The sequence below is a fragment of the Filobasidium floriforme genome (assembly GCF_021052385.1).
Source record: "Filobasidium floriforme strain CBS 6241 chromosome Unknown HD553scaffold_16, whole genome shotgun sequence".
NCBI classification, from domain to species: Eukaryota; Fungi; Basidiomycota; class Tremellomycetes; order Filobasidiales; family Filobasidiaceae; genus Filobasidium; species Filobasidium floriforme.
In genome coordinates this window covers 776,464-803,504 of record NW_025763637.1, presented here as the reverse complement: position 1 = coordinate 803,504, position 27,041 = coordinate 776,464, and the positions used below count along the sequence as shown (strand labels likewise).

General features: G+C 53.4%; 10 protein-coding genes across 10 annotated transcripts; 5 read left to right on the top strand and 5 right to left on the bottom strand.

Annotated features, from left to right (window-relative positions):
• The first annotated feature begins 420 nt into the window (after nt 1-420).
• On the top strand, nt 421-2,891 carry HD553DRAFT_73113 (FAD/NAD(P)-binding domain-containing protein). Its single transcript, XM_046184452.1, has 5 exons — nt 421-929; nt 1,022-1,648; nt 1,765-2,054; nt 2,161-2,434; nt 2,503-2,891. Exons 1-5 carry the CDS (start codon nt 614-616, stop codon nt 2,736-2,738), a joined length of 1,743 nt encoding a protein of 580 aa, XP_046035308.1. The 5' UTR covers nt 421-613; the 3' UTR covers nt 2,739-2,891.
• A 142-nt stretch (nt 2,892-3,033) lies between these two features.
• Nucleotides 3,034-4,448, bottom strand: HD553DRAFT_274404 (uncharacterized protein; the record flags this gene model as incomplete). Its single annotated transcript, XM_046177864.1, has 5 exons — nt 3,034-3,230; nt 3,308-3,509; nt 3,585-3,813; nt 3,876-4,132; nt 4,209-4,448. 5 exons carry the CDS (start codon nt 4,446-4,448, stop codon nt 3,034-3,036), a joined length of 1,125 nt encoding a protein of 374 aa, XP_046035307.1.
• A 498-nt stretch (nt 4,449-4,946) lies between these two features.
• On the top strand, nt 4,947-6,406 carry HD553DRAFT_358636 (chaperonin 10-like protein). The gene is made up of 3 exons (XM_046183916.1): nt 4,947-5,285; nt 5,351-5,779; nt 5,844-6,406. The coding sequence occupies exons 1-3, from the start codon at nt 5,013-5,015 to the stop codon at nt 6,360-6,362; spliced, it is 1,221 nt and encodes a 406-aa protein (XP_046035306.1). The 5' UTR covers nt 4,947-5,012; the 3' UTR covers nt 6,363-6,406.
• Nucleotides 6,407-6,610: 204 nt separating this feature from the next.
• Nucleotides 6,611-8,822, bottom strand: HD553DRAFT_351295 (DUF895 domain membrane protein). The gene is made up of 11 exons (XM_046183603.1): nt 8,627-8,822; nt 8,360-8,556; nt 8,224-8,295; nt 8,054-8,163; nt 7,939-7,987; nt 7,715-7,882; nt 7,508-7,657; nt 7,326-7,433; nt 7,129-7,261; nt 7,004-7,065; nt 6,611-6,941 (listed from the first exon to the last, which is right to left on the bottom strand). Exons 1-11 carry the CDS (start codon nt 8,796-8,798, stop codon nt 6,714-6,716), a joined length of 1,449 nt encoding a protein of 482 aa, XP_046035305.1. The 5' UTR covers nt 8,799-8,822; the 3' UTR covers nt 6,611-6,713.
• Nucleotides 8,823-9,371: 549 nt separating this feature from the next.
• HD553DRAFT_286611 (uncharacterized protein) lies at nt 9,372-12,734 on the bottom strand. Its single transcript, XM_046178263.1, has 6 exons — nt 12,167-12,734; nt 11,545-11,804; nt 10,771-11,280; nt 10,449-10,628; nt 10,093-10,364; nt 9,372-10,026 (listed from the first exon to the last, which is right to left on the bottom strand). The coding sequence occupies exons 1-6, from the start codon at nt 12,318-12,320 to the stop codon at nt 9,654-9,656; spliced, it is 1,749 nt and encodes a 582-aa protein (XP_046035304.1). The 5' UTR covers nt 12,321-12,734; the 3' UTR covers nt 9,372-9,653.
• Nucleotides 12,735-12,950: 216 nt separating this feature from the next.
• HD553DRAFT_351293 (uncharacterized protein) lies at nt 12,951-15,773 on the top strand. Its single transcript, XM_046183602.1, has 5 exons — nt 12,951-13,403; nt 13,754-14,140; nt 14,683-14,783; nt 15,128-15,222; nt 15,487-15,773. Exons 1-5 carry the CDS (start codon nt 13,021-13,023, stop codon nt 15,637-15,639), a joined length of 1,119 nt encoding a protein of 372 aa, XP_046035303.1. The 5' UTR covers nt 12,951-13,020; the 3' UTR covers nt 15,640-15,773.
• On the top strand, nt 15,739-18,137 carry HD553DRAFT_314792 (uncharacterized protein). Its single transcript, XM_046180394.1, has 6 exons — nt 15,739-16,111; nt 16,266-16,348; nt 16,880-16,988; nt 17,197-17,257; nt 17,372-17,653; nt 17,818-18,137. Exons 1-6 carry the CDS (start codon nt 15,860-15,862, stop codon nt 17,946-17,948), a joined length of 918 nt encoding a protein of 305 aa, XP_046035302.1. The 5' UTR covers nt 15,739-15,859; the 3' UTR covers nt 17,949-18,137.
• Nucleotides 18,138-19,049, bottom strand: HD553DRAFT_314790 (uncharacterized protein). The gene is made up of 2 exons (XM_046180393.1): nt 18,453-19,049; nt 18,138-18,342 (listed from the first exon to the last, which is right to left on the bottom strand). The coding sequence occupies exons 1-2, from the start codon at nt 18,981-18,983 to the stop codon at nt 18,151-18,153; spliced, it is 723 nt and encodes a 240-aa protein (XP_046035301.1). The 5' UTR covers nt 18,984-19,049; the 3' UTR covers nt 18,138-18,150.
• A 1,019-nt stretch (nt 19,050-20,068) lies between these two features.
• On the bottom strand, nt 20,069-21,535 carry HD553DRAFT_343788 (uncharacterized protein; the record flags this gene model as incomplete). Its single annotated transcript, XM_046182911.1, has 4 exons — nt 20,069-20,427; nt 20,504-20,807; nt 20,876-21,169; nt 21,290-21,535. 4 exons carry the CDS (start codon nt 21,533-21,535, stop codon nt 20,069-20,071), a joined length of 1,203 nt encoding a protein of 400 aa, XP_046035300.1.
• A 2,290-nt stretch (nt 21,536-23,825) lies between these two features.
• On the top strand, nt 23,826-25,456 carry HD553DRAFT_343787 (uncharacterized protein; the record flags this gene model as incomplete). The annotated part of the gene is made up of 4 exons (XM_046182910.1): nt 23,826-24,440; nt 24,495-24,617; nt 24,833-25,014; nt 25,075-25,456. The coding sequence occupies 4 exons, from the start codon at nt 23,826-23,828 to the stop codon at nt 25,454-25,456; spliced, it is 1,302 nt and encodes a 433-aa protein (XP_046035299.1).
• Nucleotides 25,457-27,041: the final 1,585 nt, after the last annotated feature.

Here is a 27,041-nt window from a genome sequence, read left to right as displayed (position 1 = left end):
CAAGCCCTCAATCCCTGCTCATCTTGCCGAGCATTTGAACTCCCAAGCCTGACCCGAGGACCATCGCCGACGTAGTATTTTCACCACGAGACGATTCCGACTCTGAAGTCCGTGCTCGACGCTGACCATTTCCCATCTTCGAGCGATAACGAGCCGAGTATGATCTACCGTCCCATGGCGTGATACCAGCGATATCACCGGCCGGGGACCTGACGATATGACCTCTTGTTCCTTGTCAATCAGATCTGTCCAGTGATTGTGTTAACGTCGATGTCGCCATTCCCGAGCTAGTAGGTGGTGGTGAGGTGGTGTGGTGTGATCATATTCGATGGATGGCGTGCTTAGGGAGATCTAGAGCAGGTCGTCGGATTTGAGCGAAAACGACTTTTCGGACATCCAGCCTCGATCGATCTATTGTCAATTCAGGGTGCTAGCATAGAGGACTACTGTACTCTCTCGTAAGGATCTGGGGTCGTCAATCGTCGCTCCTGGTGATGACTCTGGTCGTCAGGTCGTTATCTTGGCCCGGTTGATGGACGAAACGGTCGAAAGCAGGTCACTGAGTGTGCGCGATCTAGGCAGGTAACGTCGTTCAATAACCTCGACCATCATCATGACATCGACTCTCACTTCACCGTCAAGACCTGCTGCACCTCGCACTCGAGTGACCATCGTCGGAGGCGGTCTATCCGGCATCTCCCAAGCCATCCAACTGCGGCGTCAACTAGGTTCCCTTATCGATCTCACGATCATCGAAAAGGAACACGCCGCCGGAGGGACATGGCTCAACTCGACCTGGCCCGGTGCAGGGGTCGACATCCCTATCCACCTGTACAGCCTGTACTCTGACCCGAAGAGCGACTGGAGTCATGTGTTTGCCGATCAAGAGCAGGTCTTGGGGTACTTGAACGAGTGTATCGAGAAACACGGCGAGTAGTCATATTATTACGCTAATCTGTCTCGTCTCGACGAGCCGCTGACACCTTGAAACCCATGTTTCCTGCACAATAATATTATACAGACCTCCTGGACAGCTTCATCTTTGATACGGAATACGTCTCTTCCACCTGGGACGCCATATCCCAAACGCATACCTTGACCTTACGGCCGACAAAAAGTCCTGGCGATCCATCTTCCACTTATACGCATACCACCGACATCTTGATCTCAGCCAACGGTCCCCTGTCGACCCCTCTCATCCCCCAAATCCCGGGCTTAGAAAAGTTCAAGGGTATCGCCTTCCACAACCTCCACTGGAGACGTGTTATAACCCAAACCCAAACGGACTTGAACTTCACTTTCGAGAACAAACGCATAGCCGTGATCGGCAACGGCAGCTCGGCCATCCAACTCATCCCCGGCCTAGCCTCTACCCCCGGCGTCCAGCTCACCCAGTACATCCGGTCTGGCGGGTACTACTTCCCCAAACACAACACCCCTATCCCCGTTTACAAGCAATTCCTGTACCGCTACCTCCCTTTCGTACGGTACCTGCATCGCTATGAGCTTTTCACCGCACACAATGATCGGTGGAAGACGAGGAACGACGGGGATGCCGACGGGCACGATGAGACGGAAAAGGTCTTGTTGGATTACTTGCGGAGGACGGCACCGGAGGAGTATTTAGAGGCTTTGATGCCTAGGTACCGTGAGTCCTTGATCTAGTTGTGGCTGGTTTATGGTCTTGCTTTACGATCTCGACACCTGGCTGACGTTTAGCCAATTCGATCTTATTGATACCTCCGACCCGATCTCATATTGTAGCCCTGGGATGTAAACGCCCCGCCTACGACGCCGGCTGGCTAACCTCCCTCCACTTACCCAACGTCACCCTCAACTCGGTCGGTATCGCCTCGATCACCGAGACTTCCCTCATCGATACCACGGGGAAAGAATTCCCCGCGGACGTGATCGTATTCGCTACCGGATCCGATGTGGCCAGACACGGGGTCGGCTTGAACGTAGGGCTTTATGGGGAGGATGGGGTGGAGTTGAGAGAGTTTTGGAAGGAGATTGGGGGGCCGCAGAGTTATCGAGGTTTGGCTGTGCCAGGGGTAAGTCCACAGCGCCGACCCCGACCGGAGCCCGAAATCCCCACTTCGCACACGGACTGACACAGCGCTTTCTTTCCTGATCTGATTCGATCTCGAAAACACGCAGTTCCCCAACTATTTCATGACCCTCGGCCCGAACGCCATCGCCGGTTCCTGGGGTTACACCATCGGGAACCAGACGACGGTCATCGCCCGCCTGATCAAAGAGATGCTCGAGCTCGGTATCGGCTCGCTTCAACCAGACCGTTCGTATTTCGACGCCCACAACGCGGAGATCCAGGAAAAGCTGGATGGGAGTACGATGAATAGCCAGGCTTGTTCTAATTGGTGGAGGATCGGTGGGCAGGGAAGGTTGTCGGTTCCTAATCCGCTTGATGCCAGTGAGTTTGAGAAGGGATATACAGTCCGTGACGGATGTCTGACTATCTCTGGGTGCCGTACTCTTTAGTCGGCCTGTGGAAAGCGACGAGGACGACCGACTGGGCTCACTGGGTCGCTTTTGCCAGACCTTCTGACGGTGGTGACGGCAAACCCATCGCTAACAGGATAGACGTCGACCGAGAACTCCAGCGAAGACGCACTCGAAAGACCGTACAGGGTACGGTCCTGCTCGCCGCTATCGGAGGTTCCGCGTTGTATTGGTCAAACTTGGGCTGGCCGTTGTACCTGAAGCCGGTTTGGTGAAGCGCGAGATGCCGGATACAATCATACCATCGAATTGTGCTTGACCAGGAAAGCGGCGACCTGTTCCTCGAATTCGCAACGCTAGTACCTTGAAGACCCCGCCTCGAAGGATGGACCGTGTTGCAGATAATGCTAGCTGAATACGCTAGTGATACCATCGCATTTCCAATCGTCAAAAGTCACATGCGAAATAAACACGACTCGCATCGCAACTTCAAATTCATTTCCGACATTGCGGCATTTCACCAAAAGACACTTGGCTATACAACGATCCAAACACGTTCCAAGCTCTATTCTATTCGGCATCTAACGGGCAAGTCTCGGCCTGATCGTTGACCTGGATCCCTCCCCGCTTGTCATGAGCGCTATCCGGGAACGGCCTCTTCCAACCTCCTTGGCTTTCGGGAGTCGCCAGCCACAATCGCAAGAGATGACGACGAGGGGCCGGAGCAGCATAGTCGGTGTATGCCGTCCTTGCGTGGAAGACATGGGCTGAATAGAAAAGGGGCAAGATTTATCAGCCATCCGCATCCTGTGCATGATCAACCCGAACGCATCACGTCACGTACTATCTGCCACGAACTGGATGTCCCCGACCTTTAGTACCATGTGCAAGGACAATCGCTGAGCGGTCTGTTCAAACACTTCGATCGCCTCTTTCTGCTTTTCCGACAAGCCCGGGATCAAGCCAGCCTCGACGTGACGTCCGATCGACCTGACAAAGTAAGGGTCGTAGTTGGACAAGACCTTGCCGTCGTGAAAGTAGAAGACCTGAAACGAGGCACCGACATCGAGGTCAGCTCGAACAGATCTATCCGCCAGTTCTCGCCCGATCGACCGACTCACGGCCTTCTGCACCCAACCATTTTGACCCTTTGAGACTTCACCTTTACGGTCAAAGTACCAGATCGGCTGGGTCAAGATCTCGGCAATATCGGGTCGTTCGGCTTGCAAGACGTTCCAGAGGTTGTGGGCCGAGACGACGTCGGACTCGCCACCCTCCTTGGCCTTGTGCAGACAGAGCAGTCCGACGATATCGGCCGCATCGGTGTGGAAGAATTGACGGGCGGCGGTGCTGCGAGATGTACGGACAGATCAGGAGATGAAGCTGAAAAGGCAAGCCGAACTGAAACTCACGAGTAGATTCGCACCCTATCGATCTGGGTCGGGTCGTTGCCCAAGTCCTTGACGTGGCCAAGAACGTGTCCCTTCCCGTTTTGACTGAGGGTGTTCCCGAAATGCGTACCGATAGCAAGGTAAAGAGCCGTGGATTTCTCCACCTCCCAGCTCTCTACGGGTAACCCTTCGATCAAGATGAATCCCTGTCCATCGACGATCTGTGATCGGATGTCCGCAAGAAACTCGGCAATCTCGTTGGAAAGCGGGAAGGTTTCCTGCAGCAGAGACCAGGTCATCGCGTCAATATCGCATCTCGACCTCAGGCTTTCTCTCCTGTTCAAACAAGCTTACCTTGGTGATCGCCGTGATCGGCTTGCCACTCTCCTTGAAACGATCATACGCCTGCTCCAAATCGCGAATCTGTTCGGCCGACCACTGCTTCTTCCAAAGATCCGGCTTGGAGCGGAAGTCTTCGGCCTTCCATACGGTCGGTCCGGTGACCTTGAGAGGAAAGTTGCTGTACGGCTGTACGAGGTCGAGGGAGACATCGCTTTGACCTTGAGTGAGAGGGCGGGGAGTTGCGATGGGCATGATTGCAGGTGGGCGAAATATTGAAGCTTGGATCATGTACGGATTTGAAGGTATCGTAAGCCTGTGGCGGTGGGGAAGTATGTTACCTACCGTTGTATCGACTATATACCCCTTCGCATCACTTCGGACATCAACGCTAGCTGCAAGACGTGATCGCCGAACGTTGTTGCATCCGTCTGGTTTCATCATCGGCGCCACCGCTGACGTGCTCGCGCGCTTGTTCACACTCGTTGCCGAGAGGAAACGCCACGCGGAAGTATCGATGGTGTGATCCTGGTCAAGACGATTGACCAATCTCACCCGGCGTTATCAGATCTGGGGAAACACCATTCAACGACATCTCGACATCTCACATCGTCCAATATCGGTCCGTGAGGTTGCACATAGATTGAATGCTGAGTTCTGATAACGTGGGCGGGATTGGGGGAAAATCGGCGTTCAACGCGAATATGCTGCACCGACCTGCAAGACACTCAATCGATCAGCAGCAGTCAAGAGCGACACGAACCCATTGCGATTCGCTGCACTATACAACCAAAATCAAGCTCTCGAGAAACAAGAGTCATGACCGTTCCTATCGCTCAGCGTGCTGTCTTGACCAGGCTTGCCGAACCAGGACAGGAAACTTGGCAGTTCACGGCCGCCCATCCGGTACCGTCCCCATCGGTCGACCAAGTCCTGGTCAAGACAACTCACATTGGGCTAAACCCATTCGACTGGCAGTCGGTGGCCTACAAATTTGGGATCACCACCGACCCAAAAGTCATCGGCCGGGACGGCGCTGGGGTGGTCGTTCAAGTGGGAACGCAAGTAACCCGTTTCAAAGAGGGAGATCGCGTGAGTCGCTACATCAAAGTCTTCGTGCACACCCACCTGTCATCCTGAAACGACCAATCCCTCAGGTCTGGTTCTGCGCAAACTCCGGAAAGGCCTATACCGGCGCATTCCAAGAATACTCTTTGCACGATCAAGCCGAACTCGGTCATACCCCCGACAACGTATCCGACTTGCAGGCGGCGACGCTGGGGACGGGTCTGATTACCGCCGGAGTCGTCCTTTTCCGGACGCTCAAGTTCGACCTGAATGACCTCCTGAAAGAGGCCGAGCCGATATCGAAATTGGAGCGCCCTTGGATTCTGATCTGGGGAGGAGCTGGGATCACGGGAATCTACCTGATCCAGCTAGCTCGTCTGCTCGGATTTAGGATCATCTGCGCGGCCTCTCCCGTCAATCACGAATACGTCCGTTCTTTAGGAGCCGAAGTGATACTCGACCGCTGGACCGAGCCCAGAGAGTTGATAGAGCAGATCAGGCAGGCCACGGGAGATGACGTGAGTGTGCACACGAAACAGACTGTAGGCGAACGTTTTACTGATGGGATCATACCTTCTTTAGGTGACACTTGCGATCGACAATGTAGGCTCGGAGACCGCTATACTCTGTCATCAGGTACTCAAGGGATCTACCTCGTGGCGCAAGAAACACAGCATCGACGTATCCTCCAATTCCGCTCGGCTCGTCGCTCTAGCCGGCTTCCCGAAATCCACCGACTCTGCTACCGACGCCGTCCGTCAGGTCGAACTCCCTCGTATCAGCTTCTCCACCACCTTCTATGGCCATTCCGACTTTTCTCTCCCACTGCTGGATACGTTCCATCGCCTTTTACTGGAAGGAAAGATCAAACCTGCCCGGTACAACGTGTTACCCGGAGGTCTAACCGGAATCCAAGCCGGCTTGGAACGATTACGAGCTGGGAAAGGCATCGGAGGCCACAAGTTGATCTTGTCCATGGAAGAACCCGTCACACCTCCCGTGGCCGAACCTGTACCTGTCCTGCGAGTCTTGCGAAAGCGAAAGACGGCTCAGGTCGAGGCGGAAGAAGTTGTAGTCAAAAGGCAGAGGGTGGTCGCGTAAATATAACTTTGGGTTGGAATATTTGTGCTTTATGAATACAGTGCCATGGGCATCGAAACACATGTCTTCCTGCGTATGTGGTACTTGCGCTGCATTTCATCCTTCAACGACAGGTCGTGACTGGCGTCAACTCGCACTAACAAGGGCCGGTATCTTGTGGCACGATATCTCGAGCTCGACAGGTCTACTGTTCCAGACGGCCCCCCGTCGTCTTGCAAGACAATTTTTCGGCATGATACGACATTCTACTCTATTTGACAATAATCATTCATCGGAACCCTAATTTTAAACCTGCCTACCAACCTAAAGCATCCTTCTCAACAGAGGCATTGCCTATTTCTTCTCGCCATATCAGATGCGAGGCGACTTTTCGCTCTGCGGGTCAACCGTAGTCTCTCCTTCGAGAATCGCCGCCGCTTCTGCCTCGAGGGCCACCCTCCCAAAGTACTCGATACCGATCTTGCGAATGACGAACCACGCAGGGATGACCGAAATCCCCCACAAACCAAAGTTGATGGCAGACGATCCAACCGTGCCGAGGCTCTCGATGGCGTTGGTACCGTATGCTACTGCTTGAGCCTGTATGAGTGACAGTGTCAGTACGCCTGCTCGATATCAGTCGAAGGCTTCGGGATACGTACGGCGGATTCCGTGGCACGAAGGAGTCCTGCGATTCTGATGATGTCGACAGGCTTTTGTACAACTAGAATGAGGCCCGTAGTATAAGCCACGCCGTACTCGAAGGGACCAGAAACCGGTAACTCACGATTTCCAACCAAGAAGTAAAGGTACATGTAGTTCAGTTGGAACCCCACGACGATGAACAGGTATAGCGCGAACCCCCTGCCGAACCCGCTGTCCGACCAGTCGAGCAGGGTTTCTTGCCTCTTGAACTGGGACTGCAATCAATTCGTTATGTCAACAAGGGTTTTTCGCCCGATTCTCAAGGGAATAGGGGCTGACCTGGATGATGGTAGACCATATCCACCAAGCTCCTTGCAACGTCATGATACCTCCGAAAGCCAATCGGGCGCGAGTTTTCAGCGAGATGTTTTTGCGATCGAGGAATGCCTACAGTACACAGATCGAGGTGATCAGCCGAAACATTCTGTATCGAGTGACAGGAACAAACGGTTTGGACTCACTCCGAGAAGGTTACCGGCGATCATGGACATGATAGCGCCCAAGAAAGATCCCAAAGCACGCGCTCGCACGCTGAAGTATAGCGTCAGGTAGGTCCCGGTGAAACTCTCGTTGAAGACGGCTTGGCAGATCAGGGGCACGATCAACAGGAACTGTCGATGCCTTGTTAGTATGTTTTTGCGTCAGTGTCATATCGAATTCCCGCTCACCCGCTTGCTCGCAAACAGCTTGAGAGTCTCTTTGACTTCCTGTCCGATAGGGGTATCGACGTGAAGAATGACCTTGAGACCATCCGTTCGCTGGACCTTGCTAGGAGCGGGCAATAAAAGGGCAACCAGCGGGCCGATAGCTTGAATCGCTATGAAAGCGAGGTAGACCTGCAAGACATCGGTGAGTTAGGGTTACGATTCACCCTTGCGCCAATCCCGCTAACCTTTGGGTTGACACTGCCTCGCTGGCTATTTTGAGAGTTGATGCCGAGGCTAGAATACGATACGTGTCAGTCTTGTAACAACATGTCTGTGGGTCTGGTTTGAGCCCCGACTGACTTGATGGCTCCTCCCAAAACGGGTCCTGCGACCCTGAACGTCATCCACCAGCCGAGGTGACGACCCTGATTCTTGGGTTCGGGATAAGACAATGCTACCGCGGCTTCGACCTGGATAGCGCATTGATGAGACGAGATTGTTCAACCGACTTTGCGCGGACTCCAACTTACAGCCCAGAACACTCCAGCGGAGATACCACACAGCGCAGCCCCGAACAGGACGAACCATTTCGTGCCGAATGACTGATCAGAACGTAGAGCGCAGGTTAGCCATCTGCAAGGCTGATGGTGGCAGGGTTGATCTTACGATATTGCAATAGAGCGCGGCGGCGTATGGCGCATAACCTGCCGCTCCGAAGAAGAGCGACCATTTGACGCCGAGAAATCTGATGAGTACCGGGGTCAAGGTGGCAGTGACGACCATGAGCCCGAAAGTCAGGGCGTTGGCTCCGTTGACGAGCCAGGGGGATTGCGCGCCTCCAGCTCCGAGAGAGTTCATGGCGCCTGAAAAAGGGTCGCTGTCAGCGGGATAGACAAAAAGAGAACTGAACCCCGTAGGCGTATCCGGATTCACCCCAGATTCCCGGTGCAGCAAAGTTACATAACCCCAGAACGGTCGCCGCAAAGAACGTCGTCCTGTAAAAGACGCGCTTCTCCGGGGTTTGTTCGGTAGGCAAACGTTCCGGCTCATCGAGATGGTCTTCCTTGCTGGAAACGCTAGCGGATGAAGGGCTTGAGGGGGACATCGTGGGATGTTGATGCGATGTTGCTTGCTGTTGAATCTCACAGGTACGTCCAGCCAACAAGCGAGACTACGATCTGATCGAGCTTTTATGCCGAAACCTTGACCTGTACCATCTTAAAATGGGAAGCTTTCGACAGCCGATTTCGTCACATTCAAACGCGGTGCCGTGATAGCTGACGATGAGACCATTCTGCGAGCCGAGTCAAGCATTTTGTCCCGACGCTGATGCGATACGACGAGACAGTTTCAAAGTTGTCCTGTCCCATTCAGAACGTGGCGGAAGCGATAAGAGTCGCGCCATACTCTGTAGCGCCAAAATGTCGCGATCACGCCATCGCCGACCTGAACCTCCCGTCCGGTCAAAAGTCGACGACATCTGCCCGGACTTGCCCACAAGTCGATTTACACGAATGTGTCTTTCGTTTGGCCGATGTGAAGTTGCTTTCAGACGACATCGATCGAAAAGCACGTCACGTCCCTTATCGACGAGAGGTATCCTCGCGCCCCGAATCACTGCACCCCGTTCGATCCACTAACCCTTGGCTCGTGGTCTGAAACGATCCGACCTCAAACAGCCTGTCGAAAGGCTACGAGAATCGACTTCGACATCCGCTGGTGCCTTGCAACGAGAGGGTTTCGAGCATGAGTTGAATCTTACCTGTGCGAACATGGCGTTGCCAGCTCTCATACCCGAGTCTTCATGTGTCTTCATGTCGTTCCCAGATCCTCCATCTATCATGACGGAACGACCAGAGAGCCTAAAGTGAACCCTCTCGTCGAACTTGCTTGATGGCATCTCGGAACTATGACATGAAACGATCAACATACATCGCGTCCTTCTATACTCGACCCTCGATCAACGCCTCTCCAGATACCTCTTGGCCTGCAGCGCACCCCAAGCTAAACCCGCTGTTCCCAACACCCCCGCCGTCCCGCCCAACGCCCAAGCCAGACCTGCAACCACCTCCTTCTGCGCACGTTCCTTCCTCAGAGCTTCCTTGTAACTCACGTCCGGTCTGAAGGTGACCATCGAGTACAATGAACTCCATCCGCTGACCCGTGGTGTAGGGAAAGCCTCTTTACACAGCTTGGGTGGCGAGTTGGCGGGAGATTTTTCGGCTTGCAAGATCGGCCGTTTCGACGTAGGTGGCATGAGGTATGAGAGGACGGAATCGAGCACGCGACGAATGTGGTATGTCGGGCTGACCACCTTGGACCTCATCTCAGTGCTGGCGACAAGGCGAAAGATTAGCCAAAGCTTTTCAAAGGAAAATTCTCATCAACCTCGAACTTACTAGTTGTCCATAGCGAGCTGAACGATAGCCTCCAGATCCCCATTCCTGACCTCTGAATACTCTCGCAACGCCTGGACCAACCTCTCGTCCCGTTCCCCTTCGACGGCCTCGTTCCCGACGTCGTACTTTTGCAACAAGCTGTTGAACACCCTGACGTCCTCGAGCCCGCAATTCAGACCTTGGCCGTAGAAGGGGACCATCGAGTGCGAGGCGTCGCCCAAGAGCAGGACAGAGGCCGAAGAGGCGGGGGACAAGTGGTGTGACGGTTTTACCTGCGCAGCGGGCGTCCACCGAGGCTCCTCGTCAACTTTCCTCCTTCCTTCCATATCAAATCAAATCCGCACAATTCGACTCACGTTGATAGTGACCAGAGCGCCCCTCGGGTTCTTTTCGAAATCGCTCAACAACCTCTCCTCCCCCGCCCAATCGAGCGCGTCGGGGAAATGTTCCTCGAAGAACACCTTGGCCTTTTCCCGGCGGTCCAATTCGGCGAGCTTGTCTTTCGGGCAAAAGAGGGTCAGGGTGAACGAGCCGTCCTGATGGAAGATGCGCCCCGTCAAGCAGAGCGAAGCGAGAAAGAACAGGGAGCAAGAAAGTCGCAATGGGTTGTATCAGTCGAAGCGCAGAACAAGAACGTCCCAGCGGGACGGGAAGGCTGGGCCTGACGTCGGGGCTCACCTTGTTAGGCAGCGCGATGAGCATAAACTTTTCCCTGGGCCAGATGTGCAGGTGATTCTCTTCCATCAAGAACTCTCCCTCCCCGACCTGTTTCCTCGCCGGCTTTCCCCCTTTACCCTCTCGCTCCCTCTCGCTCTCGCTCTCGCTCTTCGGTGGCATATGCAACTCGACGTAATCATGATCGATATACCTCTGAGCCAGATCCACCCTTTCCACACGCATCATCTCCTGCCTGACCTTGCTCCAAGACCCATCACACCCGACGACCAGATCGAACTGGCATTTCTTCCCCCTCGCCTCCTTGTTGCGCGTGTTGGTGTCGTCGCGCTCGTCTTCGTTGGGCTGTACGGATTCACCGGCGTTCTTGTCCGAATCGCTGGGTTTGGCATAGGCGGTAGAGTCGGACCAGGAGATGTGAGAGAGTTTGGTGCTAAAGTGCAAGGTTATGGAGGGGGGCAAGGCTTGGATGAGACGGAGGTTGAGGAGTGGGCGGGGGAGGGAGTTTATGCACTGTGGTTTGGGGGGGGGGGGGGGGGGGGGGGGATTGGGGTTCAGGTCGGGGTCGAGGTCGAGGTCGAGGTCGAGGTCAAAGTGGTGGTCAAAGTGGTGGTCGAGGTCGAATTCGAATTTCGAGATTAGAGATCACGCCCAAGCAGGATAACAGAGACCCCCCAACACAAGCGCAGAATCAGGATCAGCATCAACAATCAGTCCCACCACCCCGAACCTAAAACCTAGATCCCCGTGTCGAAAAAACCCAATTCAAAAACGTACCTCTCCTCCTTTCGGATCATAAGCCTGCGCCTCCCTCCTCACCTCCTCCTTCCTCCTCCCGTCCTCTTTACTGCCTTTCGAACCGATACCCGTGTGTTTATGTTTATGATGTATCATCCTCCCCCTCATAGGAATCGCCTCCCCCACCAACCCCTCTGCCAGACCCTCGTCGACGGACTTTAAGGCGGTTATCCCACGGGCCGAGATGGCTAGGTTGATCGAGCGGAGAGCTTGGGGGTGGGAGGATTCTTCGCGGGGGTCTATATATGAGAGGCGAGGCGAGGCGAGGTGGGACCAGGGTCGAGGTGTCGGGTGTCGAGTATTGAGTGTCGAGTGGTGACGTTCAGAAGAATAGGGTGAGAGGAGGTGGAGAAGATGGAGAAGATGGAGAAGATGATGATCAAGTATCAGTCCCAGTACCCGTTTAATCTGCTCGATTTCCAAAAAAAAAGGTCGAAAGGTCGAGTTTCACGATGATCTCGATTCGTGTTGTAAGGGGAACCGAGGACGAAACCCCCGCTGCTATTGTAGACCATCACGACCACGACCACCACCACCACCACCACCACGACGACGACGACGAAAAAGAAAAAGAAGTGAAACAACCTCCAACACGACTCACCCGTCCTCCCCTCCCAGACTTCCACCTCCCACCCCCGTTTATCCAGACTGAGGGCTGTTAACGACCCCACTGGGCCGGCTCCGATGATGAGGACTCGTTTTTTCCTCGAACCCGTTGCGGATCGAGATTGTGGTTGTGGTTGTGGTCGGGTCATGGTTCAGGTCGATTTATTCTGCTTGGATTCTAGATCGAATACCTTGCTTGTTCGGTGAGTGGTGAGTCGAGCCGAGTGGAAGCGGTGGTGGGTATTATAATATATATTGTGCGATAGTTGGTTTTCGGTAGATCGCGATCGACGGACGGGGTGTCATACGCATACGATCGCCGAAAGATCAGAGATCAGGTTCGGATGGACGGACTTGCTTGGAGATCACTCGCTAGCTTGTGTGAGAGAACCGGGTTGGTATACACTCGAGCTTGAGTTGATGGGTGACCCGCTGTGGTCGAGAGGATGAGTGAGGTTGTATGAAGATTTGCATGTAATTGGATCGAGGAGGTGTCGGGTGTCGAGGGTCGATCTCGATCGATCGGCACTGCCCCCCCCTTTAGGGACGATACTAATGAAAATGCTCAACGATTACTAATCGACGACGCGAGGTCATTAGTATTCTCATACTAACATACTAATCAGCTACTAATCGGGATCGATGACGACGAGGTGGGTGGGTGGGTGATGACGCGTACTCGACCTCTCGGGGGTCGGGGGGGGGGGGTCAAGTACCTGGTTACCTATTTGACTATTTGCTTACTTGCTTACTTGTACACACTCGATCGTCAACGACGATACAACCCCGACCAACAACCTCATCATACCTTCTTCTACATCCTCGTACAACCAACCTCATTCCCCAACCATGCCACCACCACCCTCATCAACCCCTAAGATCACGACAACGCTCGAACCCCCACCCCCCCGCCCATCCCCCCGCCGCCGCTTCATCGAGTTCCACGAACAACCCTACACCCCCGCCTTTATCCGCCAACCGATCCAAGACATGTTGACGTTGGCTTGGACGAACAGGTTCCCCGGGTTACAGAGACGGGCGCCGGCGGAGATGGTAGTTGGGGTTTTGGAGAGGGTGCTGGCCGAGCCCCGCGAGGCCTTTAAAAAAGGTGGGGCGGGCAAGGGCAAAGAGAGAGGAGATCGTGGTGGTGGGGATGACCTGGAGGGGATGACGGTAGTAGACTTTTGTTCGGGCGCTGGAGGACCCATCCAGACGATCGAGAGGATCATGAAGTGAGTCCCTCTCTCTTCTCGTCCCCCCTGGTCTTCTCTCCCTTCCCCTCTTCCCCTCCTCAAAAGTCGCTTCTTACAGTATGCGGTCTTCTTGGTCGTGGTCCTCGAAGTCATCAAACTTCCATGATCTCTTCTCTTCACTTCACTTCACTTGACCTGACTGATCTTGTCTTAACACTCTCCTTTACGATCTTACCCCTGATCTCTCTATCTGTACTATACACTCTCTGTACCCAAACTCGGTACTACAAAAGCCAACGCCGCACCAAATCCTCCCTCCAACCAATCCCATTCATCTTAACAGACATCCACCCACACCCTACCGCCTGGTCTACCGCCGCCCGTAACAGTCCAACCGGCTCTCTGTATTACGTAGAGGAGGGGGTTGATGCGACGGATAGTCCGAGGGATCTTGTCGAGTTGGGGGTTGGTGGGGGAGGTCGGGGTCGGGGTGAGGGGGGCAAGAGGGCGGAGGATTCCGGTGGGGCTATTAGTACGAATACCAGCACCAGTACCAGTACAACAAGACGCAGAACCGGAAACACCTCCAACACCACCACCACCAACAAGAACAAAAACGACAATGAAGATACACCGTCGTATCGTCATAGTGATCGACGGTCGAAGAGACAGAGACAGCGACACTTCAGAACGTTCTTCTTGGCGTTTCATCATTTCGACGAAGATATGGCCGTCAGGGTCTTGAAGGATGCGATGGAGGGTGGGGATGGCATCGGGTGAGTCCTGGCTCTCTTTCTCTTTCTCTCTCTCTTTTTCTCAGGACGATGTGTGGGCGGTGTGTCACTTGTTCGCGCATGCGCATATGCGTGTCTTTGAGGGTGTGGGAGGTTCGAGGCTCATCACCGGGATTGAGACTCAAAGGACCCTAACAAGGGCTGGGACTTGTCTTGAAGATCACATCGCATCGCATCACGGTTGACGTTCGGATCAAGGAGCACCCGAACCTGATCCTCCCACCTCGCCCCGAGATGGACGTCAACATTCATATCCATACCGACATCGACATCGAAATCGACACCGAAATCAAGATTCAGAGTCTCGTCCGGTGTCGCACCATACCGCCCTATCGTCCACACAACCACATCCACCCTCCCCCCTCCCTGCTCTAGAAAGGTCTTACATTACGTTACCCTCAAGCCGAACCGCTAACCACTCTCTTCTTCTTCATCTGCTTCTTTTTTCTTCCCTTTTCTCCTTTGGCGTCATTCTCATCGCTCGCTTCGCTCTCATCGCTCGCTTCGCTCTCATCGCTCGCCAGCATCTTCGAACTCCAAAAGTTCGACCTCGGGAGCTTGTTGACGATCACGGGCCTCTGGCCGTTGACTTGGATCTATACGCCTTGGTTGAGGCCTTCTTTACGTGAGTCCCTCTTTCGCTCGCACGCAAACGCAATTGTATTGTAGTAGTAGGGGGTTCTCGGCGAGCAAAGGGCTCGATTCGATTCGGTTACGGGGTGAAACGGGACGCTGATTTCGCCTTTCTTGCCGGGCATCCTACTCTCCCTCTCTCTCTCATCGTGTGTTCTGGATGTCGCTCTTTTCATTCTTCCATCCGCCTCGATCCAATTGGACACCACTCGACCCCCCCGACTCCAACTCCGACCCCGGTCTGTGCGACAAAAAAACAAACCAAATCTCCCTTACACTTGCACTTGCACTTGCACTTGCACACACACACACACGTTACACATCATCGTTGCGTAGTGACGCTGATATTCACCTACCTGATCCCGATCGTACCCTTCATCCTGGTGCTCGATGGGTACGTCTCGGCGTATCGGTCGAGAGAGTTTGAACACGTGAGTTGTTTTTTCTCGACTTTTTCTCGGACGGGGGGGTTGAGAGGGTTGCAAAAGGCGTTTCTTGGGTGTGAGAATACGCGTTTTATGTTTTAGCTGGGTGCTGATATAACCCGAAAAACTATTCGTGTGACTCTGCTCTGGTTTTCGGATCTACCAAAAACTCTGGGTCGAATATGGACTCCTCCAAACGACTTGCCCAAAAACCGACTTCTTTCATACCCCCTGACGCCGTCGCCTTCCCCATTTCGTCTCGCCCCGCAGATCCGCTACCTAGCCAAGATCGCGCACGACCAGCTCGTCCTGGACGGCAAGACCCCGCGTGGGGGCAAACCTTGGGTGTGGGAAGAAGGGAGCGAGACGCATACGTGGCCGGGGGGAAAGGCTTATTGGGTCGTTGGGAAGCGGGCCGATTAGGCGCAAGAGTGGGATGGGGTGGGGGATTCGTAGAAGGGGGGAGAGAAATGTTGAATTGAGGCGGCTGCAGCTGAGGGATGGGCCTGTATAAAAAAATGTGGATACGTACGATTATAGAAATACATGGTATACGACGTATGAGATCATCATACACGACCCCGATCGTCGCTTACATTACAGCCTTGTCACTTGTCACTTGAAGCTGGAAGACGAGGGAGATATGACGTTTCCCTCTCATCTGACAGATGTCCCTTTTGAGCTCGGACTCGACGATCACCATCGGACCGACGTTCATCCACCTAACCTACCTCTCTACACTCACTCACCTGCTCTTATATCGCTTTACATTTCATTCTCCTCGACCATTCAATATTTATCAGCTACAGCGACACATATACCATACAGCAAGATCGAAACACACTCCTTCGAAATGTCGGAAATGAAGGCCATCATCTCTCCCTCTGTCCTCGCGGTAAGCTACTGAACAAGGCTCGGGTCCTCCCGAGAACACGCTGTTTATTCACTCCATCACACTGCCATTCTATTCTCTCCCTGTGAAATCTGGTTCGACGGATATCCAACCGTTATCGTGCTATCGACATGGGGATTGGATTGGGAACTCGTAGTCGGACCTCTCCTTACTCACGAACGAGACCAAGATGATCATGTCCGAAGGGGCGGATTGGTGTCATATGGACGTCATGGACGGGTGAGCTTGAGTCCTTTGCTTGCGTGGTTGCGTAGTTGTGCTTCTTTGCGGTTCGGCGGGTTGGGTTTGGGATGGAGACGGGCAGGAGAATGGGAATGGGGTTGGAGATTTGGAAGAGGGAGGAAGAAGCTGATGAAACTCTCTCTCTCTCTCTCATTCTTGCTCTTCTCTCCGTCATCGTCATCGTCATTGCCTTCTTCTCCTCTTTTCTCCTCTTTTCTTCTATTTCATCGAACTCGACTCCGACTTTCGAATTATCGCTCCGACCATCATATCACCCTATTATATATCTCCGCGGGACCTCGACAAACCTCCCAACCCTACCTCCTCCTCTTCTGACCGTCCTCTGTCCTCTGTCCTCCCTTTTCATCAACACCACACCCGAACCACACACACCCAAACCACCCAACCCTTCACTCAAACTACCCACCCGAACTACCCACCCACCCAAACACACAAACCACCCCCTTTTAACCACTCACCCCTCCCCTCCCTCCAAACCTCCCACAAATACGTACTACCCCCCTCCAGCCACTTCGTCCCGAACATCACCTTCGGCCCCCCTCTACTCGAATGGGTGAAAAAGGGCAACCCGGAGATCTTTATGGATTGTCATATGATGGTCGCTGAGCCTATGCGGGTGAGTCGAAATTTTTGGGTCTTGGGGTGAGGGTGAGGGGTGAGGGTAGAAGATGAAGGAGATTTGTGGAGGTGGAGATGGAGATGATTTTGGAGATGGAGATGGAGATGGAGATCGCTCTGGACATGGAGAGGAGATGGTTCGGGGGAGTCGATTTCCTATGCTGACCTAATTTTGTCATCTAACGCTGGCCTATGACGACCGATAGTGGGTCCCGGATGTCGCCAAAGCAGGTGGAAAGCTGTATACTTTTCACCTCGAAGCCGCTCGTGAGTCCTCTGTCTTCCTCGTTGCAGCGTTGCAGCCACAAACGACTAACGACTTTTCAAACTCGCTGTTTCACCTTGCGCAAACCCCGCCTATAACTTTCGGGCACATCACAGCCGAGCCGATCCCCGTGATCAAATCCATCCAATCCCACGGCATGCTCGCAGGCCTAGCCATCTCCCCTCAAACCCCTTCCACGGCGATCACCGACGAGATGTTCCACGCGGCGGATATGATCCTGATCATGACCGTCCACCCCGGAGCGGGCGGGCAAAAGTTCATGCCGGAATGTATAGAAAAGGCGAGGGAGCTCAGGAAGAGGTTTAACGGGGTGGAGAAGCATATCCAGGTGGATGGGGGGGTCGGGCCGGGGAACGTGTGTGACTGTGCCAAGGCCGGTGAGTTTGGAGTCTTTCTCTCCGATATCGGGCTTGTAGAATCGAGATAGACACATAGCGGCATGCTCATACACTACCAATCATCTTTTTTTCTTTCACCCTGACCTCTCCCTATATTCTTGGCGACAACAACATCGCCCGCTTCTCGCAACCCACGATCGCAGGCTGCAACGTCATCGTCGCAGGGACGTCCGTCTTCAAAGCCCCCTCTCCCAAGGAGGCCATCTCGTCCCTGCGTCAAGCCGTGGACGAGGCGTGGGTGGAAAAGCTCAAGACCGGTCAGTGGGATCAGTGATCGTTTGACGGCGAGAAGGTCAGGTCGGAAGGGGACATCCGGATGGGTGGGGAAAGGCGCAAATGCGTGGGTTGAATGGACCAGCGGTCGCCGAAGGGTGTGTGTTTGAGCGAGAGGCAGGTTGTACAGACGAAATGATAACGATCCGGGGGGGTATGAAATAGATGGAATACAAGTGATCATGTTGCATCACACCAACTCCTCATTTCGTTGAACCAGGCTGTTGAAGCAATCGAGCTACCCGCTGAAATAGTTCCAGGTCCTTGGGCGGGAGCTGAGATTGTTCGGGTGACGGGTCGTTGTTGTTGATCCCAAAGACTAGCGAGGCGACTTGACGGTGAGTTAGGGTAATGCGCTCGGCTTCGATGGGAACCTGGGCTTCTTGGGTATCGACCTGTGTTACATTATATCCAAACGATCGTTCGACATCAGCGAGAGTCACGGGTCCCAAGCTGGGGCTGTTGAGGGAAACAGTAAGGGGAAGAAGAAAGAAAAGATACCTACGCCCTGTAAAGAATTTTCGACGACATACGCCTTGCGCTCGAGGTCGGTCAGTTCCAGCTCGGCGAGCCAGGAGGCGACTTGCGTATTGTCCACGTAGACCGTCTCATCACCCTCCCGTCGGGGTCGAACGTCATGCAGCTCCAGCTCGGCTAGCCTGTAGGGATGGTGCGCTTCGCCGCCCAACGAGGTCGATGGATCGTAGAACACCAGAGGCAGGTCCGGACTGTCTAATTCCCCGGGATGGTCGCTCGATGTACCGATGCCTCCGGCAGCCCATGTAGCCAGTAGGCCTACGACTTTGGCATCCAGTCCGAGACCCGGCATGATGACCGTTTCCTCCTCGAGGTCGTAGCCTCCCAGCATGCCTTCCGGCAAAGAGACGCTGAGCAGGTTGGAAGCTGAACTCAGGACGTTCGAGGCGAGCTGTCCGTATGACATGGACCCGATGGCCAGTTCGTTTGGGTATCTAACGGCGATTCGACCGATGGCGGCGAGGATCAGGTTACCGTGTAGCGCGGAGATGTGGATCATGGCGAGGTGGCTCGACGACGATAAATGGCGAGGGATGTATGAAGTGAAGCCTTGGACTGAGCTAAGATACCGTGACGGAGATTACAGTCATCTGTGACGATGTGCAGACGTCCCGCTAAGATCTTATATCTTCTTCTGACAGACCCGCCTCCACGTGGAACCACGATGTCTTTGTTTGATACCGCGCTTGCACAGCCACTTGAAACGTGCGGGCGCGGATTTGAAGAAAGCACTATCTGATTCAATCGTTCAGGCATTACATCGTAAATCTAAAAGGTACCACCGTAGGGTACCAGTATGTTCTACGTAGGACTAGCCTCCGTTCGTGCGTTGACACCTGCGATCCGCCTAGAACCTTAGACCCTACGACCGAAGAACGCCCTTAGCGACCTGCGGCGTGACACTCAGCCCTGTCGCTCTGTGATACAAACCTTCGACCGGAGTATCAAGTCCTTGACTTCCCCGAACGAACGGGACCTTTGAACGGGTATTTGCAGGCGACCCGCCGTTGGATCCCAACAGCGCTGCGCTCCACGAGCGTGCACAAAAGACATCACGATATTGGACATGTTTGAGCCGAGCACAGAAGGAGGATCGTACCTAAGGATCGGTCTTCAAGGTATGGTATCATCTTAGCCACGTTCTTGATAAGTTCCTGATTGACCTCGTCATCAAGGAATTCTTCGAGCTGCTTTATACTCGCATCCAGGCCGGAAATGATATTGTCAAGTCGAAAGGCCTTGCGTTGAGACCTTGGTCGATGATGGCGGGGATCCAGGCTGAAATGTAAGCCACTGCGGAATTCTCGCGTGTCTTCAGAAATTTGGCGGGCCTCTTCCGACTCCATGCCTGTCATATGGCCTTCAGAAAGGTTGTGGTGGATCGAGACGTAAGGCGGAAGGAGAAAGTGAATACTGAGAGCCGAGAAGGACGGGTAAAGCTTCGAGGATAAGATGGAGACCGCATTATCCTGTGACTTTCGGAGATTGGAATTGACACAGAGATGTGTTAGACCGAGGTTTCGTTTACGGGCGCTACTCCCCTTACCAGACCAGTGGCTGAAACCGATGGACATAGCCGTGTGGCTACCTCTCATAGAAGTCAGGGTTGATAGCGGTTCGCGAATATGCCGCCCTGGTCGTATTCTTCGCTCTGTCGAAGGCCACACGGAACGTCAACCCTTCGGCCAACTTTCCATAGAACTCCTTGGCGAAAAAGATCGCCGCGTCATCTTCGACGGGTTGCTGAATAGCGATGACGCAAACCCCGATTTGAGCGAACGTGGTATAGGTGTCGTGGGCGCTGAAGCAAGCGTTGAGGAAGAGCGCTTTGAGTTGCCCGTGATCGTGCGCGTCCCTGATCATACCTTCCAACCTCTCCTTCTCGACCTCGACGGCTCGGCCAGAGTCGTCCTGAAAGAAGAGACCTTTCGTTTCCGTGCCCACTGATGTGAACGATGGTAGGCTTGTGAGCGTCGATCGTCTCGACGAGCTGTCGGATTCGGCAGTTTGCCAGATTACAGATGTTGAACTTGTCCTGTCGTCGAGCCCTTGCGATGGCGGATTGGATCTTGTCCATCTCGCTTTCAACGTCGAGTTGACCCAAATCCATCGGGCTCGACGAGGCGGTGAGGAGACGAATCTGTCCGGAGGTATCGTTCTCGGGAAAGGCGGTCTGGACGGGGGGGAATGACGAGGAGGCGGATTCCCTCATAGAGTTACCAGTGAGCGTATCTTTGAGGAATCCGCTACCAGCTCCAGAAGCGGTTCGGCCAGGGGGACGTTGAGCGATATAGTCGATTCCCGCTTGAATACGCCTCGCCTCCTATGAAGGTAGATAGACCCGCCATCAGTATCTGCAGCAGGACGTATACATCAAGGGCCTTGATTCACCCAATCCCCCCAACAAGCAAGAAAGTCGACTAGTTCTGCCTCACGACCGAAATCCATCTGATCCATATGCTCGCTGATGTTCTGTGCATGGTAAAATCCGTCATCTTCGCCGTGGAGCAGAATGAGCCTTGCCGCTTCGACAGCATCCGGAAGCTCCTTGGTCGATCGAAGCCAGTAAGCAGCACTGATCGTGAAGACCAGCAGCCTACTCTCAACAGCGATCTCATCTACCGAATTCTCTTCAGATTCGGCGAGCAACTGTTGTTGGTGCAGGTTGAGGCGTTCGAAAAGCTCCTGTAGTCCACCCTTTGGTACATCAACCTGGTGGTGCCTCTTGATCAAGTCTTCGGCCCATCCTGATCGTGAAACATATGAAGGTCAGACCGCTGTCTTTCCCATAGTGACAAGACAGACTCTATAAGACCCGCCCATCATAAATTCTCGAGCTTCTCGGACCGTAGCAACATCGTCGTTGGGCTCGAAGCGGTACTCGAAAATGAAGGGGGGTCCGGCGGTGTGTCCTAAGAAGAAAAGACAGAGCCGCAAATCAGTGATCAGATATCGTCGTAACAGGCAGGTCCACCCGCTAGTCAAAGACTCGCCCGCCTCGTTCTCATCGTTGTCTTGGGAGACTTGTTCCTTGGAGTTCGAATTACCCATGACGTTCCTTCAAATCTGATCGAAGTCGATCAGCGATAAGTGGGAAATCGTAGTGAAGATGATGCATCGGGACAACTGTGCTCACGTCCTTCGTTGAAGTATGGTAGTAGATGTCGTATGTCGGACAGGTTTGTGAGAAGCCACGAGGCTTCTGCATGTGTAGAAGGTTATGGCGTTAGTGCATATACATGGATACTGATCGAGAATACGTGTCGAGAAATGGCGTATCGTCACATACACTATGCAGCTTGATATGATTTCGGTAACCGTTCGCAGGAGTTCTCCGCTGGAGGTGATCTTTTGCAGCAACTATGCTCTAGACCGGTGGTATGTGAAGTTTCTAGATCCAGGTAAAGAAGAGTCTCTTGCACTAGATCAGCAATCAGCGAGCAGCGATCAGCGGGGCAGAGGGAGTGATAATAGGAGTGAGGTAAACCTTGCGAGCAAACTCACCTCAAGCCTTGCAGAATAGTGAACGTTTGACGAGGTAGAGGTGATAAGGCTTTAGAGGTAGATTTGCTGTACGTTCTTACCTTACCTCAGTCGTTCAGCTATACCGATGGCCGATGATGATGTACACGAGGTACGAGGTTGAAGTACTGGACTTCGATGACGATGTGACGAGGGATCATCGGATGCTTTTCCGCTTCCGAATGAGCATATTCGAAGCTCCCTTCGAAATGTGAATCGACTGTTCTACGTTCTAACTAGCATGACTAGTATTCCGCTTAACCTGTGGTAAATTCGAGCTGTTCCGGTTTGAAGACCGCCTCGGAATGGACACGCTAATACACGTTCCAAGTGTGACAACCTGTAAGCGAATTCCAGGTGACGAGGCTTCCGCAAGCATTACTGACGTTACCATTCTGCTCGTTATTTAGCTTTAACATATCTCGAACTCTACTGTCGACGTAACATGCCTCGACGTGAAGGTGTTCAAAGGAAGAAGCATAGAGTCACAGGAGGATATGATACTCGATACCTGGTTTCAGATTTGCCAACGGGAGCATGTGCAGAGGAAGAGGCGTTGACCGGGAGCAGTCTCTCTTCGGGACAAGACTACCACGTGGAACCATTTACGGTGAGTACCCCCTCGATCGCTCAAACGTCCCGAACAGGAGATCTGTACGACTGATAATAAGGTAGACGATGTGTTTTGACATGATGGACAGGTCGAGCAGCCAGACACAGGAGATATGAGGGGAACTTGAAGGTGCATAAAGGACGTCTACGACCTCATCGGGAGAGAAGGCTCTGGACGAGAGACGAAATCGACATCGATGTTCCGCTGAGGATGAGTACGCGAAGCAGGACAGTAGGGAAGAGCATGCTCCGATGTTAGGAAGATGAGCAAAGACACGTCGGATCATCCTCAAGTCTCAAGCGAATTTCGATACAGCATCGCTGCCAGCAAGATGTCGCTCCAAGATGCAACGAAGAACACTCCGTGGGATCGTGCGAGTGCGAGATTGCGCGTTCGATATGGATTCTGGCAAGTCCCGCGATCACGATCCACTCAACAAGCGATCAAGCGACATCGCAACATGTGACACACGATCCACGAACTATCTTGATAGTGATAGCGATAGGGACATAGATCGTCGAAATCCAGGATCTTGAACGTTGGAGCTCGATGCCGACGATGTACGATAACGTTTCTCGCCCATGCAACGAGATTGCAGATCATCAAGTCGACAAGAACACTTCTCGGACGGACCACCCTGCCGATCTGCCGAGTGGAGGTTTGAAGGACCCACGTGAAACCTCAATCGCCCACGCTGTATCCTGATACAGCACGATACCCGGTGGATGCACGCTCGAGCTAGGTTTTGGTGGACGTAACGGATGCTATCTCTTTGGTCAGACGATCAGACGGTCAGACGACACACCTCGCGGATTTCGCGGTCCGGTCCTCATCTGTTGTGGAGTGGGGCCGAGAAAAGCACGCATCCGCGGGAGATAAGGGCCTGTTTACTAACGGTCGGCGAGAATCGATTTTTCCGTTTTTTCAGTAGTTCTGCCGTAAAGTGGAGGCAAAAACTCATTTACTAGCGGCCGCCAGCCCATTTTAATCACCGAGTTCACGTAAGAATAAATCTCGTAATTATTGGCTCGATTTTGGGCATATTGTTACGAGAGGAACTTCGACTCTTTCGTAAGGGCTGGCAAACCAGACTTTGGCTGTGCGTCGCTAGTAGTTTGTGGTTGAACGGCCCTTGACAAGGAGTAGTCGACATTCGATTTCAATATAGCGCTCTTCTCGTCGTTTTCGTAAAATCGTCAACTTACGATGTCTAGGACTCCCTCTGACTTTCAAACCCCTCCGAACGGGCCGTCTGGGTCCTCCTCGCAGGGCGTACCAGCGTACGGAACCCCTGCAGCCCAACAGCCACGGTTCCCGATGACCCTGCCGCCAACGCCGTCGATGAACGGTAGTATGGGTCCTCCGTCGTCCGTTTCGTCGATATCGCGAGCCGTAGCACCTAGTTCGCAAGAGGAACGTTTCAGACACCTCTCCACCCCTTCACCGTTTACGTCGACCCAGCAGCGAGTTGAAACGAGGTACGATCGACCGTTTGAAGGTAGCGAAGGCGATATACGCGATTGGAGGTCGACGTCGGTGATTTCGCAAGTTCCGAACGGCTACGGTATCGGATTTGGTGCTCCAGCGCCTTCCCCGAGTCAGGCAGAACCTGCTAGTAGTTCCCTGCAATTCAACGCCAAGTGGTTGGAAGCCGACGATCGACTGATGACGGAAATCCTGGTGAAAGCGGTTCAAAACGGTACGGCTGGCGATAACGGCTTCAACGAGAAGACGTGGGGTGAGGTGGCGACTGCGGTGAATGCGATAAGGTCTCAGGGTGGCGAGAAGAACATCAAGTCGTGTATGAGCCGTTATCAAAAGGTATAGTAGACGTTCGAACGTATATCGATCGGTGCTTACGATACTCCTGTGAAGTTGCGTTCCGACTACTTCGAGCCGCTGTACAAGCTTGCAACCGACTCTGGCTTAGGCTGGGATCCTGTGAACGGATGGGCTACGGCTCCTGAACAGGTCTGGGAGGATTTCCGAACGTCTACGGTGAGCTATCGACGTATTTGATCGACGAAGATGGAATTGATGAAGGTTGACATGTGCTTACGACGTCGACATGCGTGTGAATATGCTTCCGATACTCGATTTTGCCTCCGGAACAACAAACGACGCGAACCTTCGAACTCCACATCGACATCGATTTCAAACGTTCATTACTATAGACTAAACTGAACAGACTGATGTTTCGATGGAGGCATAAGAAGTGGGACCTATACGACCTCTTCTCCATCACTCAGATCGGTCGTTGTGCGACTGGGGCTCACGTAGCGACCCCTCATAAACAAACACCTCGTGGAGCCAAAAACAAAGCGAAAAACAAGAGAAAAACGGTCGAGAGGGAAGACGACGCTGACGACGACGACGAGGGTGGTTCTGAGGCCGAGTAAGTGTTCGTTTCGCTGCTGTATATACCCTATTCTGTTCTGAAACAACGTACGGGCAGAACGAGCCAAACAACACCGTCGAAGGCCCCCAAATCGAGGAAAAAACGGTCTCGCACCTCTGCTTATGCCGATTCGAACGATTCGTTGACGTTAATTCATCAGGAGATGGCTACGCTCAACGAACAGGCCTCTCAGGCTGCGTCGGCTCATCGTTTGACGTTCGAGAAGGTCACCGAGGCTGCAGCGATACTGAAACTCGATCACGTCGACCGGAACCGTTTGAACTATTACTTCATCAAACGACCTCTCGAGGCGACGGCCTTCCTCTCTGTACCCGACGACTTCCTCGAATTCTATGTGGAACGCATACTAGAACAGGAAAGAGAGAGGGAGATGGGGGTAGAACGTCGCCAACGTCGACAAACGGAGGGTGTTTGGTAGGGGTTTCGATAGATCGAACGGGAGGTGGGTGATCTCGTTCGACCGTTTCAAATCGCGATGTTACGAGACAACCGAACGATCTACTGATACAACAACTACATCACCTTCTTCTAGGCCTTCCCCTACGTCGTCTCGGCCTGTTCCCACCGTTGTAGTCGTTCCACATCTCTCTCGCTATCGCATCGCGTCTCGACTCCATGAGAATCACCGCTTCGTCTCGATCGACCCCTCCGTCCGCGTCTTCCTCTCGTTCTCGTCGTTCTACGTCATCGACATCGTCACCGACGTCTTCGAACCTCTCTATGTCGTTACAGTGAATGGCGATGAAGTTGTTAAGGCAGAAGCAGACGTAGATCATCACGACCTGCGTATCGATGGGGTAATACGTTCCGTAAGCGAGTATCTAGGTCGATATCGTCGATGTCGAGTCAGCGAATACCGTCGACGTCATCAACAACGGCTGAGCTGGCTAGAACTCACTGGATATCTACGTTTGACGACTCCGAACGCTCGTTCTATAGTCGTACGAGCCGACGAGTGCCGATAGTTAAAGAGTTCTTGATATGTTCGAGGATTTCGACTGAAAAAACGGATACCCAGCGATGATGTAAATCTATGAATGTACCGTTCGCTGACGGTGCGAGTGGGCACCGTTTGGCTGGGGGACTCACCCATTAGGTGCTGAATTCCATTCTTGTAAGTGGTATCGTGTATTTCGATAGGGTATGATGAGGTTTTCGTCCATCGTAAAGCCGGCGTCAGCGAGGTAGTAATACCCCTCCGGTACCTTCAAACCCTCCGTAAGGGCGTCTTGATATACTCTGCCGTCATGTCTAGACCCCTCCCATCCGGCTAGAACGTAGGTGAATAGCATATCGAATCGACAACAGGCTAGAACGTTCATAGACACGCCGTGTTTTCGCGTTCGATATGCCTTTCGCTCCGCAGCCGGTGGATACGCCTGTACGAGGGTGCCGTCGATAGCACCCATAGCTGATGATAGTAGAGGCCCGTAGCCGTCTCGTTCAAGGACTTCTGCGTCGGTAGGGAGGGTCTGAGGTGTATCTTGAACGACATATCGATCGTAGAACGAGGGATCGTAAATCGCTTGAAGTACCTCGTTGATGAGCCTATAAAACGGTGGTGGTGGGTCGGTGACGTTCGTTGGCGGTGGTGGGGGGCCTGTAGGTGACTTCTACGTACAGGTGGATGGTTCTTAAGGAGTACTGGAACACATCTCGTAGCGTACGATCGCTGGCTCGTCGACGTAACATCCAGCACGTTATCCCTATCTTTATTTGGGCCGATACGTTTATCGTCGACGTTACGAGGTCTAGGTCTTCGAGCTCTTGCGTGAGGTGTCGGAAGGCGGCTGTGTACATGCCTGTAGCATCCCAGCAGACCTCTGGATGTCCTGAGGTCCATAAGTCGATCTTATATCGAGCTCGAGCGTTGTCGGTAACGATCGGCCGGGGAACTCGTTTGGCGTGTTCGATGGCGGCGACAAACGCTGCGGTGAAGTATATACGTTGTAGGGACCTATTACGAGCGTTTCGAGCTTCTATTATGGCTGTTTGTTCCTCAG

What these genes read in the sequence shown, in the direction of transcription:
- HD553DRAFT_73113 (XM_046184452.1), top strand. Translation starts at nt 614, where the DNA reads ATGACATCGACTCTCACTTCACCGTCAAGACCTGCTGCACCTCGCACT. An exon ending in GAGGTTTGGCTGTGCCAGGG is followed by an intron (nt 2,055 to 2,160) that starts GTAAGTCCACAG and finishes GAAAACACGCAG; the next exon opens with TTCCCCAACTATTTCATGAC. An exon ending in TCCTAATCCGCTTGATGCCA is followed by an intron (nt 2,435 to 2,502) that starts GTGAGTTTGAGA and finishes CGTACTCTTTAG; the next exon opens with TCGGCCTGTGGAAAGCGACG.
- HD553DRAFT_358636 (XM_046183916.1), top strand. Translation starts at nt 5,013, where the DNA reads ATGACCGTTCCTATCGCTCAGCGTGCTGTCTTGACCAGGCTTGCCGAA. An exon ending in GTTTCAAAGAGGGAGATCGC is followed by an intron (nt 5,286 to 5,350) that starts GTGAGTCGCTAC and finishes CCAATCCCTCAG; the next exon opens with GTCTGGTTCTGCGCAAACTC. An exon ending in GGCAGGCCACGGGAGATGAC is followed by an intron (nt 5,780 to 5,843) that starts GTGAGTGTGCAC and finishes TACCTTCTTTAG; the next exon opens with GTGACACTTGCGATCGACAA.
- HD553DRAFT_351295 (XM_046183603.1), bottom strand. Translation starts at nt 8,798, where the DNA reads ATGTCCCCCTCAAGCCCTTCATCCGCTAGCGTTTCCAGCAAGGAAGAC. An exon ending in GAGGCAGTGTCAACCCAAAG is followed by an intron (nt 7,883 to 7,938) that starts GTTAGCGGGATT and finishes GATGTCTTGCAG; the next exon opens with GTCTACCTCGCTTTCATAGC. An exon ending in TTCGTGCCACGGAATCCGCC is followed by an intron (nt 6,942 to 7,003) that starts GTACGTATCCCG and finishes TCACTCATACAG; the next exon opens with GCTCAAGCAGTAGCATACGG.
- HD553DRAFT_286611 (XM_046178263.1), bottom strand. Translation starts at nt 12,320, where the DNA reads ATGACCCGACCACAACCACAACCACAATCTCGATCCGCAACGGGTTCG. An exon ending in AGTCTGGGAGGGGAGGACGG is followed by an intron (nt 11,805 to 12,166) that starts GTGAGTCGTGTT and finishes TCTCATATATAG; the next exon opens with ACCCCCGCGAAGAATCCTCC. An exon ending in ATGATCCGAAAGGAGGAGAG is followed by an intron (nt 11,281 to 11,544) that starts GTACGTTTTTGA and finishes CCCAAACCACAG; the next exon opens with TGCATAAACTCCCTCCCCCG.
- HD553DRAFT_351293 (XM_046183602.1), top strand. Translation starts at nt 13,021, where the DNA reads ATGCCACCACCACCCTCATCAACCCCTAAGATCACGACAACGCTCGAA. An exon ending in ACGATCGAGAGGATCATGAA is followed by an intron (nt 13,404 to 13,753) that starts GTGAGTCCCTCT and finishes CGCCCGTAACAG; the next exon opens with TCCAACCGGCTCTCTGTATT. An exon ending in GGTCGAGAGAGTTTGAACAC is followed by an intron (nt 15,223 to 15,486) that starts GTGAGTTGTTTT and finishes CTCGCCCCGCAG; the next exon opens with ATCCGCTACCTAGCCAAGAT.
- HD553DRAFT_314792 (XM_046180394.1), top strand. Translation starts at nt 15,860, where the DNA reads ATGACGTTTCCCTCTCATCTGACAGATGTCCCTTTTGAGCTCGGACTC. An exon ending in TGGTCGCTGAGCCTATGCGG is followed by an intron (nt 16,989 to 17,196) that starts GTGAGTCGAAAT and finishes GACGACCGATAG; the next exon opens with TGGGTCCCGGATGTCGCCAA. An exon ending in TTTTCACCTCGAAGCCGCTC is followed by an intron (nt 17,258 to 17,371) that starts GTGAGTCCTCTG and finishes GGCACATCACAG; the next exon opens with CCGAGCCGATCCCCGTGATC.
- HD553DRAFT_314790 (XM_046180393.1), bottom strand. Translation starts at nt 18,983, where the DNA reads ATGATCCACATCTCCGCGCTACACGGTAACCTGATCCTCGCCGCCATC. An exon ending in TCGAAAATTCTTTACAGGGC is followed by an intron (nt 18,343 to 18,452) that starts GTAGGTATCTTT and finishes AATGTAACACAG; the next exon opens with GTCGATACCCAAGAAGCCCA.